General features: G+C 33.6%; 1 protein-coding gene across 1 annotated transcript; it reads right to left on the minus strand.

The window, feature by feature from the left end:
- Positions 1 to 3,409: 3,409 nt before the first annotated feature.
- LOC136207002 (allene oxide cyclase, chloroplastic-like) lies at positions 3,410 to 4,709 on the minus strand. Its single transcript, XM_065998242.1, has 3 exons — positions 4,398 to 4,709; positions 4,182 to 4,303; positions 3,410 to 3,955 (listed from the first exon to the last, which is right to left on the minus strand). Exons 1-3 carry the CDS (start codon positions 4,624 to 4,626, stop codon positions 3,554 to 3,556), a joined length of 753 nt encoding a protein of 250 aa, XP_065854314.1. The 5' UTR covers positions 4,627 to 4,709; the 3' UTR covers positions 3,410 to 3,553.
- Positions 4,710 to 14,096: the final 9,387 nt, after the last annotated feature.

Here is a 14,096-nt window from a genome sequence, read left to right on the forward strand (position 1 = left end):
TATTACAAGAGTGATTTCTTACTACTTAGCCGACATCCTTTTTCTTTTCCTTCATACTAAACATAGTGATGAATAAGTGGAAAGAAGTAGAGATGATTGTGACTAAAGAAATTTTTTTGACTAAAATGATGGGACGCGAAGGAAGGGCCAGGCATCCCAACTAGGTTGGCACCCCAAGCACACTCCCAACAACCCGAATATTTTTAAAAAAAGAAAAGGAAGAGTTACAATGAGAGGGAAGAGGAAGAAGAGAAAGGGAGCAAAAAGAATAAAGAATAAAAAACAGTAGGAAAAAAATAATTACAGCATACGAATATGAGCTAAGCCACAAATGTCATCAAACACTAAGGGATGGCAGAAGTATGGAGCAGATGACCACCATAGAACTGACGTCACCGTCTTCCCGTAGTTTGCTAATCTGTCCGCTACCCGATTAGCCTCTCTGAAAATGTGAGTGATTCGACAGTTCATCGCAGAGACCCGAGAGAGGCATCTGCACCAGTCCTGCCTGACTATCCAAGAGACCTCAGCAGACTTTGCAACCAGAAGATTTACTGCATAAAGCGAGTCTGATTCTAGCCAAAGGTAGTGCCACTCTCTTTCCCATGTCGTATCAACCGCAAAAACAATTGCTAACAGCTCCGCTACATGCGCATAAGTATCAGTGATAGGGAAAGCATAACAACCTTTGGCGAAGCCCCTGCAGTTTCTGAATATCCCTCCAGCACCGCCCATTCCAGGGGCCCCGAAAACTGCTCCGTCAGTATTGACTTTGGTCCAACCATTGGAAGGCCGAATCCATCGAACCATCAGGAAATCCGGAGCCGGTGGTGGACGGCTTCCGTGCCTCAACTCGCAAAACAGATTACGCAGACGACGCTGCAAAATTTGGATCGAAGGGAGTTCTTCATTAAAGATTGCAGAATTTCTAATTTTCCAAATAAACCACAGAGTGGTTATAATTGTGTGATTCCAGCCAAGCCTCATTTCACGCCTTAGCCGCACAACACGAACCGACGAGAAGAATTCATTAAAATTCATACCACGGCAGCAAAGCACATAAAAAAGGGTGAATACCATAAACCAAAGGCTTGTGGCTACCGGACAAACCACAAACAGATGATCAATTGTCTCAATATTACATTTGCATAGTTCGCATCTTGAGGCAATTTGATAACCGCACCTCTGGATATTTGTCTGAACCGAGATACGATTTTTAATAATGAGCCAACAGACAAAGGATCTTCTGGGAGGGATAGCAGCATTCCAAACGAACTTGCGCCAGTCAACAGCAGCAGCCGATTGATGGAAAGAGTAAAGCTCACGCACTGTAAGTTTACCTGAACCCGACGGCTTCCAAATGCAGATGTCTTGCCCCTCGAAGTTTTGAGTAATCCGTCTGATGTTAAATTGGACGTGATCAGGTAATAACTCTAAGTTTGTCCATTCGTTATCAGTGCGGTAGTTGCTGATAGGCTCGTACAGGTTACGCTGATCCTTAGAAGGGATATCAAGCTGGTCAGCAACCAACGGGACGATCCATATGTCTGTCCAAAAATTCAATTCAGAATTATTCCCAAACCACCAAACCATTTCCTTTCTAACCTGAGCAACTCCATCTCGCGCAGAAGACCAAATTGTAGAATTTGATATATACCGTCGAGGGATCCCCGGTTGCTCAAAGAAACGCGATCGCAGCAACGAGGGGATGAAGGAATTACTTTGAATTAGATCCCAACAAAAACTTCCCGATCAGAGCAGAATTGAAGCTTTTAAAATCCTTGATACCAAGACCCCCCTCATCCATTCTATTGCAACAAATTTTTCATGGCACTGAGATCAGCTTCCGAGCGTCTCTATCCCCAGTCCAGAGAAAGTTTCTGACATCCTTGTTGATTTTGGAGAGAAGGGAGACAGGCCATTTATAAATAAAAAAGGAATGGAAATAGGGAACAATGAAATGTATAATTTTTAAGAAATGTATTTAGACCAATTGATGCATTTAAATCATGAAGATATTAAGTGCAAATTATTATTTTATAGAAAGAGTAATTAATAATTAGGAAAGTGAAACTTCCTTTTTATTTTATAGAAAGAGTTAATTATAAGAAAATATTATTTTAAATTACCCAAACAAGTTGTTGTTGCTTTTGCCGCTGACTCTCTAATCCATTACCCCAATCTTATGTACCATTATCCTCACCCACTACCACGTTTTCATTTTATAAATGCACTGCAATTGCATTGATGTATCACATTCATGGTGATTCAATTTTGGAGTTAATTTTAGAATGCTAGTACATTTTTACTCTCCATTATTTGTTAGTATAAAAATTCAAACTGTATCTCTATTTATTTTGAAAAAATTCTATTTTAGTGACAAATCCATTCTCTAAAAGATACTTATTAGCTCTCTATTTTTTTTTAAATGATCTATTAGCCTTACTTAAAAGGTATACGTTTCAACTTTTTCAAAATCTCTATTTATTTCGTCACATGAATTTTAGAGGATTAATGGACTATTTAAACAAGTTTCGAAAGTAAATAGAATATTTTAAAAGTATAAAGAGACAATTGACCTTTTTCGAAAAGTACAAGGAGCTATAACGATGTATTAAGACATTTTAAAAAGATCATCAAATTTCATTATATTTCAATAAAAAATTATTAAAATTTCCGTTTTATTTCAATAAAATCAAGTTATTTTAAATAAAAAAACCATCTAAATAGTAAATTTCATCACGATGGAAATAGTTGACGTTTACGTATAGCATGACAAAATAATTGACATTTACGTATAACATGACATGACAGCCATAGGATAGATTCAGTAACTTTCTTTGAAATAAATCCAATTTTCAATAAGCTTGAGTGCAAATTACCATTAAAAAAAACATGTATTTGCCCTCTAATTCCATAAGACACAATTATATTATATCACTGATTAAGAGTAATATAAAATTATAATAGATTATTGTGCATTCAAATTTAAGAGGCTAATTAAACATATTCATACAATTCAAGAGTCAATAGTATAATCTTGACAAATACAAAATATCCTAATATATAAAAACTATGTTGTTTTTGTATTAGTGTCATTATATGGAAAAATTATAACGTGGTTTGGGTCTTATAAATTATACCTATATAAATTCATAATTACATATGATGAATCATATGTAATTAAAGAAATAAAGAGGAATTTTTAATTAATGATTAGCCCAACGATTTTTTTTAACTTACATGATCACATGCACAAACACATGCGATATATTTTTCTTTTTAAAATACAAGATTTGCTTTTTTAGAATAAATCATTGTCCAGTCCAATATATAGTCATGAGGAAAGAAGGTGGTGGTGTATATTTGAATTGTCAAAAAAAAAAAAAAAAAAAAAAAAGCACTCAAATTCGAAAATTCAACTGTAATGAGGCTCCATATATTAGAATAAATGTAGTACGGTCAAAATTCATAAAAAGGTCCACCAACATTCAACTAAAAAAAAAAAAAAACATCCTGTAGCATAATTAAAGACATAATTAAAAATTAAAACTTAATCAGTAAAATTAGAAACAACAGCATGTGGATGGCAAGCCTTAGCATCAGGATGAGGTTCAACAGCAGGGTGTGGATCCACTGCCTTTTTCACTAATTCTTCTGGCAATTGCTTTATCCCTTTCAAGTAAAATGTGTAGAATAGCTTGAATGGAAATATTATTTGATGAAGCTTAACTTGACCTGTCACTCCTTCAAATATTCCTGACCCACCTGTCACTGCTAGATACGTGTCCTCATATGTCAAGTATGATCCTTGCACCGCTATCTGACCGTAATCTCCGAAGTGAAAACTGTAGATCGCTTCGTACCGGTCACCTTTCTTTCCCGGTTTGTTCTGGATCAATATGCATATCCCTGCTGTTATTCCTATCCGTTTCTCCAAGTCTCCGGTGTAAAGCTGCGTTCATAATTTCAGCAGTCAATAACAAACTTTGTCACCTTATAGTATATACCATAAACATTTAATTGATGTAACGTATATATATTTATTTATTTATTAATATTAATTCGGTGTACTATTCCGCAAGGGGAAAATTCTCGAATGAGCAAAATTGACGGTTGAATAGACACAAGATGCCAGAAATTTCAGGGCCGGGAAACAAACAAAACAGAGATTTATATACCTTGTTGCTGAAAGGAACAAGATCGCCAATTGAATTCACGTCCTTCTGGCTCAACCGGAGATACGCCGGACTCTGACGATCTCTTTCATTGATTTCATAAACATTCAGCTCTTGGATTCCGCCTGAAAAACAATTCAAATCGAAATTAAAATCATCATAACAACAAAAATCGAAGAAATTAATTAAGAGAAATAAAGATCAAATCCAATCACATACTGATTCGAGAATCATCGGATGGAGCAGCCTGGCTTTTGCAGGAGAAAGATCGGGCGGTGTTAAAACTTGTAGCGGTTCTAGAAAGGTTGATTTTCGAATTATAGGTGAGAGAGGGATTGATCGGAATCTTAAAAGGGGAGAGGAGTGATTTGGTGTCGCCGGATCTTGAAGCAGGGTTTGAAATTCTCATAGGAGAGAGAGTTTTGAAAGCGGAGAATGAAGAAGCCATTGAATTGAGGGGGTGTTTGGGAGGAGAGAAAGTGGAGGGGAATCTAGTGAGAAAGTGAGTGAGGAAAAGGAGTGATGATGGGAAAGAAGAGAGGAAAGTAGTTTATTATATAGAGGGATGGAGTGGGGGGCTAAAATGGGTAGTATTGATGGACGGTGCAACCATGGGTTGATGACGGCGTAGTCTTGAGGTTGGTTCATGAATGGTCAACTTACGTTTCGAACTTCCTTTTAAAATCAATATGCGTTTCAACACGTGAATTCAGTTCACCTCGGTTTGGTCGGAAGATTAATAAATATGTTCATGAATTCGAAACAAACTTAGCCTGCCTCAACAGAAATTTTTGGACTACTATTTATACTCTGATTTTTTAATTCATGTTCTATGTATATATATTTTATTTACGCATGAATTTTCACATGCATTTTAAATAATAAGTGAATTTACTCATTTATTTTAACAGTTTATTAATTCTACGTCTCAGGATGTTTTGAATTTCTACTTTAGAATTCTAATAAACCCAAATCCAATGATGAAGAAGTAAATTCTACATGCTCATTAAAATGTATGTGATCAAAACTGTTTATTTACATTAATCATTTTTCATACCATTTAAATGGTATGTAAAACTATTTTTATTCATTGAACATATTCAATAAAATTTCTTGGCCGGAACATGCAAGATTTCCCTAAGTTTCATCCAATAAATCAGATTAATTTCCAAATTTCAAGGATATCTAGTAATAAATCATTTTAAATAAATTGCTATTTGGTCCGTCAATGAAAATCACAATGTGCGGAAAAACTAATAGTTGGGTGTTTTAAAGTTTGGTGGGAAAGGTCATTGGTCAATGAATTTGATTCCCACAATCTTTTTCAATATTATGCTTCCCAATTTTATAAATTTAAACATATATTAGACTTATATTATCCACACTTCTTTAATTTCATTATAAAATGCGTATTGTGTGAAACGTGTATTTTATTTTATTAATTGAACCCAATCTATTATCTATCAAAATCGAAATTGATCCATTAATGTCAGTTAACCACATCAATAGTTAATTAATAACTTTGATTAGCTTTTTCAATTAACAGATTTTATCAATTTTTTTCATGGTTAACAAAAAAAAAAAAAAAAAAAACGGGTTCTACCCATTTTTCTCATACGTAACTACTATTTTTTTTTTTTTATCAAAAGTGAACATGTAACACATGTTAAGTAAACATTAGATGAACATCAACAACATGATTTTTTTTTAACAGTGTGATTCGAAAAATATTCGAGATGCGATGACGACATACATGGTATGCATTAAAGATCGATTTATAATCGATATACAAACGACATAACGACATATTTGTAAAAATACATCACATTATGAGACATGACGACATACGTGGTATGTCTAACGAGGTAAAAACAAGACGCAATGGTTGACATACATGGTATGTGTCATGATTAGCTTAGACTCAACTCACGAACATCATAATGACATACTTTTCAAAATACTGATTCATTATGGGAAAATTTGACATATTTGGTATGTCTTACTGAATTGAGACACAAAACAAGACACAAAGACAATATATGTGGCATGTGTCAAATGGTAAATTTTGACTCGGAAAATGGACAACATAATGGTGTATTTCTAGAATACACAGATATTATTTAAAGGCGACATACTTGATATGTCTACTAACACGACCATGTTGATTGTACACGAAACAAATGATATACATGGTATATCATGACAATATGAGTACAACTCACAAGTATTTTGATAAGGTAAAGACATATGAGATGCATCATGATATAAATGATATGCCACTTGGATGGGTATAATTTGACTCCAATTTGGGTCGACACCATTCTCATGCTTTAGAAAATAAATATGTCTTAAATCTATTAACATTAGAATGGTTGCCAAAATTGGTTAGCATGTGACACTCTAAATGATACTACTTATTTGACTTATTTCGACTTAATGTACATGTAAAGAAAAACAAAACAAAATCAACAAACGGGTTAGGGACATATTACACATAACATGCAATTATATCACACCCTTCCAACTTTGTTCCTCGAAATCGATTGGTTAAAATTCATCTGTCCTAGATGTTGGCTTTATGCATTCATCAACTGGGACAAACAAACTCGTATCTCAAATTAAATGCATGGTTTTGGTATCCTAAGGGATAATGACTATAATTATTGATATGAGCTTGGAAACGACCTAGCGTGGGGTACAAAAAAGTTCTCATAACACGATATACTTGCCTACGCCTCTCATTGTTTAGGAGTTCTAACGATTTGTAGGGGTACAACTAATGAATGTTTTACAAATATGTACACCCAAGGCTACTATGAGCATTATGAGCACCCCGGAATCCGTTTATCCTTTTTGTTGGGTAAAAGTGTTTTGTTTGAATAATACAATGTCACTTAATGTTTTTAAGGATGACACATGTTGTGTCCCTTCCAGTGTATGTTTACTTATTAACCTTTTATCATGTTTTGAGCTAATTTAATATGTCAGAGTCGTCACCCATGATTAATATCCGGGAACATAATTTAGATGACATATGGGCTCACACCATGCCATCTCTTAAGAGTTGGGTTCATGAATTAAATAATTTTAAGGGTTTGATTAATAAAAGCGTAGACTTGTCTTTTGTTAAAATACCAATATTTCTATGTGGTTTTCGATTCATTTATGTTCACCACACATTACCACAAAAAAGCAATATATAATTTCGAAATTATAAATTACAACCCGATTTAATATCAAATCCTATACAATTAATCTAGCCATAAATAAAACTATTAAACCTGTAAAATAGATAAACATAGTTGCACGACATTGGGATCCGTCTTTCGGATTAATACTACAACGTTTGACTCGATCACATAGGACTTAATCATATCCTATAAATCTAGCACAACAATATAGAAATTTGATCCGAGAACCTAGTCTTATCAATTCTAACCAATTTAATTTTTTATTTTAATAATGCCTAAAATACCCTTGAACCCGGATTGATTTTATTTCACATATTAAATATCTAAGAATACATACTGAAAGTCATGAGTAAGTAGTTGATCGGCTATGGGAGGTAGCCGATCAGCCACCATACGAAGAACTTCAAAATTCTACTTCAATCTCAGCAATGTTAGCAACACAAATATGAAAATAAAACAAATTGCAATTAATAAAACATGCTTTTAAACCCTTCAAAAGTTACCTTCCGAGTTGTTATCCAGTTTTGCATAGATATAGAATCACGAACGCAATCGTACAAACCCTCGAACATAACCCAAACCCAAGAATAGTGAATTGAGTTTTGTTGAAATAGAGACTGAACCAACACATATAGTTGTTGGTCCCTTGTGAGGTTAGATTAGTTCCAAAGCGGGGGTGAATAGAACTATTGGTTAATTTTAACCTTTTATAAATTTCCACTTATCGTTCAATGGCTAGCACATAGGCAAGCTTAAGAATCAAAGGCAAGTTCAGTTTACTGAGTTAATCAGTATACTGAGCTTGACTATACTTTTGATATATGCACTGAGAGGACATCTCGTTCAGTAGAGCTTCTGACTATTCTCAAGATGGATGACAGTTTAATTGGCGCACAATAATCAGAGCTTGTGTGAGGTAAATAAATCAAAGCAAGCAATATAATCAAAAGTAATAAAGACAGAGTTAAGCAATAAGTTATTCATCAGATTTATACTGGTTCAGCTTCTCGCCTACATCTAGTTCTCAAAATTTGTTCTTCTGAGCATTAATCCACTAAAGCACTCTGTAACGAGTAGAGCACAAATCTTTTTATAATAAACAAAGCTTCTGTAAAGAACCTTCCTTTACACTTACACTCAGTTATCTACCTCTCTAGTTATTCACTTATAACCGAAGCAATAACAAAGCTTCTGAATTACAATAGAAAATTGGTTTTGATATAGAACTCAGTTGAACTACTCTCTCTATTGTGTATTACAATCTTTCTTTAGTTTTTCACTTGAAGATTGGATCAGTGGTGAAAATGAACTCTCGGCTTGGCTTTTATAGTGGAGCATTTGGAGAAGACCATTTGAAATTCAAAAGAGACGCTAGAGGGAAAATCCTATTGTCTTCTATCTTCTGAGATGCTTCTTTCCATTGCGCCAGTTTTATCCATAGGGGGAAAGTTACCGTTAACAAAATTAGACTTCTATCGACTGTTGAGTTGCGTCAATGATCATCTTCTGATTTCTAGCATTGTAGTTTCAGTCTGAAACTTTTCATATGGTTGATAGAGAGAGACGTTTATATGATATGATCTTCTGTTTTTTTGTCATTTTGCTTCTTTTAGAACGTTTGAGTTGACTTGTCTATCAACAAGCTTTTGGTTCCGGATCTGGTTTCTGGTCCAGATTTAAGCTTTGACCCTTTAATTCTTTTGAGGCTTTTTTAAGTTGTCTTCAATTTATGCTTTAATTTATAATCAATACTTAACAAACACATTAGCATAAAACAATTTAATTCAATTCTGAAATTAATTATTTTGGGGATCTAATTCCTTAATAGTTTTTTTGTCATAATAAAAAAAACTCTATAGAAATTGTGTTTCAACAATCTCCCCTTTTTGAAGGTGATAAAAAAATTTCAAAAAATGAATAGATTTTACTTACTCCCCCAAAATTTATGAACTTACTCTTGCTTTTTGGATACTCCTCAAATCTGGAAGAAAGCCACTAATAATAGTATATAAATTTTGTCCATCAGCCAAGACATATTCAAGATATAGATAATTAATATATAATTAATTTAATTAATTCCTATTTCGGTTTAGTTCAGTTATTTCCGTTATTGTCTCAAAAAAATAGAACTCGCCGATATATTTCAACATTTAAAACCAAAACCGAACTTATTAGAACGAAAACCGAAATTCATCGGTTCCATCGGTTATTTCGAGTTGGTTTGGTTTTTGAATACCTCTTGATCAGAGAGCCGAAACTGAGTTGAGCATGGCTTCTTTTCATTGCATCAATCAGATTGACTGGCAGGTTTAGCTGCTTGTTTTCAAAGATATGCCAGATTATGCATAGCTCCAACTTGGACATAGAATTTACAGATCCCTTTTTCAGCAGCAGTTAATTGACGATTAGATAGTGAGGTTATCTCGGAGTTTGAGGCAGAGAGGTGGCAATAAGCTCACCATGGATATTCTTAGAAGTGAGATACTTTTGAGAGAAATCAGGAACGTTTCTCTCATCTTCAGATCCTTGGAGCTCCGTTCCTGTTAGATCTACCTCTAGTAGATAAGCCAGATACTGAGGAGAGATGATGAAGGTTTTCTTTTTAAGAGTTGTTATTAATTGATCATCATCCTCTGGGTGACCATATAGGTTCATATAGAACTCTATAACTAAGTCTGTGTAAACGACACTTAGTAGATTGAAATATGTGTCCCATTTTTTATTTTGTATCTAGGTAGAAAAGAGTCCAATGGAATTAATGTAATTCCAAACGAAATACTTTGATTTCTGGGCATTTGGGTTTTAAGACGTGTGTAAAGAGGAACTGGAATAAGAGTTTCACTTCGAGATGAAGATGATGAGGAATTGGATGAGGTTTCTACGATAGTCGAAAGCGTTACTTGTATGATTTAATATTACAGCAAGCAAATATCAGAAGTAAGTAAAGTAAAGGGTTAGAGAGAAGTTACTCAACGATTTATTCTGGTTCGACCTCCTGCCTACATCCAGTCCCAAGAATACATTCTTCTGGGTTTTAATCCACTAAAAAATTATTTCAATCGGTAGAGCACAAACCTTTCGAATAGATATAGAGGTTCTCTAAAGTACCGTCCTTTACACACCACACTCAGCTATATCTATCTCTCAACATGTTTACCTATAACCGAAGTAAACAGAAGAGCTTCTGATCTTCTTTAACTATAGATGATTTTCTTCTAACTTGGAACACACATGAAGTTCTATTTTCTACGTGAATTACAATAATGGAATGTGTATGAGCTTTTTGCTTTTTGGTTTTCACCTGAAGAATATTTCTCTTGGTTTCAACGTATTTTATCAAGTGACAAAAGTAGCATTTGGTGGGGCTTTTATAGTGAAGCCTGAAGATGGAGCTTTTTGAAATTCGAAAAGACCGTTGGAGGGAAAACGTCATTCTGTCGGTTTCAACTTCTATCTTATGGTATAAAGATTTACCATTGCAGACTATCATTGCTTCAGTCTCTTTAGGCAGCTGTGAGTGCCCGATCCTTTAGCCTGGAAAGGTCTGTTTTTGCGATACACCCTTAACTTTTTAAGGACGCCGGTTGGCAGTCCTTTCCGGTGCACGCGTTATTTTATTTATTAGCCATTTTTATCATGTTTTTAGGCTAATTCGATATGTCAAAGTCGCCACCTGGGATTAATGTCCGGGAACATAAAAATTAGATGACATATGAGCTCACACTATGTCATCTCTTCAGAGTTATCTTCGTGAACTAAATATTAAGGATCTGATTAATAAAATCGTAGACTTGTCTTCCGTTAAAATACCAAATATTTCTAAGTCGTTTTCAGTTTATACACATTCACCACATAGATTCAGAAAGCGATAAATAAATTCGGAATTATAAATTACATCCCAATTTAATATCCAAATCCTATACATTTGATCTAGCCCTAAAAATAAATCTATTAAACCTGCAAAACAAACAAATGTTAGCCGCGGGATATTGGGACCCATCTTCGAAATTATGCTACGACATCAGACTCGATAAAGTAGGACTCAAATAATTCCTAAGGCACTGGCATATCAACATGGCATTAGAACCGTGATCTATATCTACCTATCTATAGTGGGTTAATTATATTCCTAAAGTACCTTTTTTATCCCGTGATTTATTATATATTACGTCTAAGACATTTTTACAGGTTATTCTAACTTATTGGAATTAATAAATAAATTAAAACTGTAAGTATAACTCTAATCCTAAAATAAAGGCTTTGATAATTAACCTAAACTATTGGAATTAAATAAATAAAAGAAAACGATAAATACAACTCTAATCCTAAAAATAAAGGCTTTGATAATTATTCTAATCTAACGGAGTTAATATTTTTATGAAAATAATAACTATAACCTGAACCCGGAATGTTTAAAAGATTCCTAAAAAATACATGCGATTAACAGAAATTAAAAGCACGTAACACTTTAAGGAGGCTTTTAAACCCTTTAGAAAGTTACTTTCCGAGCTTTGGTCCAGTGTTGACGTAGAAGTAGACTCTGACGAACGCTTCGAGCGAGCTCCGATAGTCGAAACCTGTGAACAATGAACTGACTCCTTGTCACGTGTCAGTAATTCTTTGGAGCATGGAGCCCCGAACGAAACGATGATTTTTGCAGAAAATATCGTGCCAAAAAGCAATGATTTTTCACTCTGTTTTCACAGAGTTTCACTCACTTTCACTTTGATTTGACTCTGTTTTCTTTTTCCCCTATTTCGTCCGCCTCTCTTCTTGCTGGCCCAGCTCTTTTTTCAATTTCGTCCTCCTTCTTCCTTTCTTTATTTTGTTGTTTTTCTTGCTCTTCCAATCACCCGCCTACCTTCTCTCCTCTCCTTATTTATTTCCTTTTTGTTTTTGGTTCCCAATCTTTGTGTTGTGATCTAGACCTGACATTTATAGTATTCGAGTCAGGTTCGTATAATGTCATTTCAGTGTCATGTCATTTCAGGTTCGTATTAAAAAGAGTAAACTCAAACTCAACCCAAAAACTTTAGTGTCACAATCGTGTTAACCTATTCAGATTAGTATCGATTTCGTGTTGTGTTTTTTAGTTTCATGTTATTATATTATGCATATATATTAATGATAATTTTTAAAAATATAAGAAAATATGATACTACTTTTAAATATTTTATTACATTTTTAGATTAGTAAGTTAATATTAACTATTTAAAAGTTCGCTAATATCATGTTACGGAGTCATATAATATGTTTATAACAATTTAGGAGGTTTAAATTGTACTTGCAAATAATAATTATAATTTTATTATCTTTATTAATAAAGTGATATATAAAAACATGGAAGAGTATAACAATAATTTTATATTCGTGTCATTTTGTGTTGTTTTCGGGTTAGTATATCAACCATAACCCAACCTAAATATATGCGCGTCAGTTTCGTGTCAACCCAAAAATGACATATTACCTACTAAGCTAAACCCAATTACTAAAATTACATGGCAATTTTGTATCGTATGTACTTTTACCATTTTCTATTTCTATTGTGATCTCCTTCTCCAAACTCCTCTTTCTATTTTTTTCCTCTCTTCCTCTTTTTTTTTTTTCTAAAATATAATTACTCATTACGGTACGTACAGAGCTATAAGTAGCATTATGTTGACAGGTACCCATTCCTGTCAACTACTTATACATTTTTTTTAAATTTATTATATTATTAAAATAAAAATAAAATTATATATAAATTATTATTTTTTATGAAACTTTGATTAAAATTTTAATTTGAAAATTAGAAATTAGTTTTTAATAAAATATTATAAATTATTATTAAATATGTATAATTATAATTATTAAAGATAACGTGTAAAAATACCCATAACGTTTACAGTCAGGAGCAATTTTATCCTTAATGTTGATAGTCAAGAGCAATTTTACCCTTAACGTTGTCAAGTTGGGTCAATTTGAGAAATAATTCATCCAACTGCCTTCTAGATCATGAATCTTGTCATTGACACTTCACATGTAAGTCATTTTATAACTCACTAATAACAGATCATAAACATATAATTATACGTGAAAAAAGTTAAAAAATATATTAAAAATATATTTGTCTATTGTACGATTTGGATAAAAAAATCACCGAATTTATAAATATTAATCTCCAACTCTATTATTAAATCACACAAATATATGGAATCTCTTTTTTTTTAAACGAACCGATATACAATTGGTGCAGAATAAGGAACAAAATATATTTATTTTATAATAATGTCTAAAATTGACCAAACTTGACAACGTTAGGGGTAAAATTACACTTCACTGCCAATGTTAGGCGCAGTAAGTCTCATACGTCATTTCTTTTGAATTGATCAGTTCATCTTGCATGTAATCATCCAGTACTCATCACCTTCTGCTCCTAGAAAGTTCTTCAGTTCTAGGTAGGGGTGTCAAAATGGGTCATGACACGATAACACGATTCGTGTAACCTGCAAATTAAGCGGGTTAGGGTTGAGACTTAATAGGTCAAAGTGTTAAATGGGTCGAGTCGTAAAACTCGGTTAATAAACGGGTCGGATCGCGGGTTGATTCACAAACTCGTTACAACCTGGCCGATTGACCACACTCTATAGCCGATCGGCCACAAACAGGTAAATGGGGCAAAATTTTCCTTTTATAAAATGGTGGCATTTTGAAACAAAAACCAATGGCCGATCGGCCACTGGTTATA

The sequence above is a fragment of the Euphorbia lathyris genome, chromosome 1 (genome assembly GCF_963576675.1).
Source record: "Euphorbia lathyris chromosome 1, ddEupLath1.1, whole genome shotgun sequence".
Classification (NCBI taxonomy): domain Eukaryota; kingdom Viridiplantae; phylum Streptophyta; class Magnoliopsida; order Malpighiales; family Euphorbiaceae; genus Euphorbia; species Euphorbia lathyris.

Excerpts from the sequence above, each read along its gene's own strand:
- LOC136207002 (XM_065998242.1), bottom strand. The coding sequence starts at position 4,626 with ATGGCTTCTTCATTCTCCGCTTTCAAAACTCTCTCTCCTATGAGAATT. Across the intron at positions 4,304-4,397 it reads ATCCGATGATTCTCGAATCA|GCGGAATCCAAGAGCTGAAT; the intron begins GTATGTGATTGG and ends ATTGTTTTTCAG. Across the intron at positions 3,956-4,181 it reads TTGTTCCTTTCAGCAACAAG|CTTTACACCGGAGACTTGGA; the intron begins GTATATAAATCT and ends TTATGAACGCAG.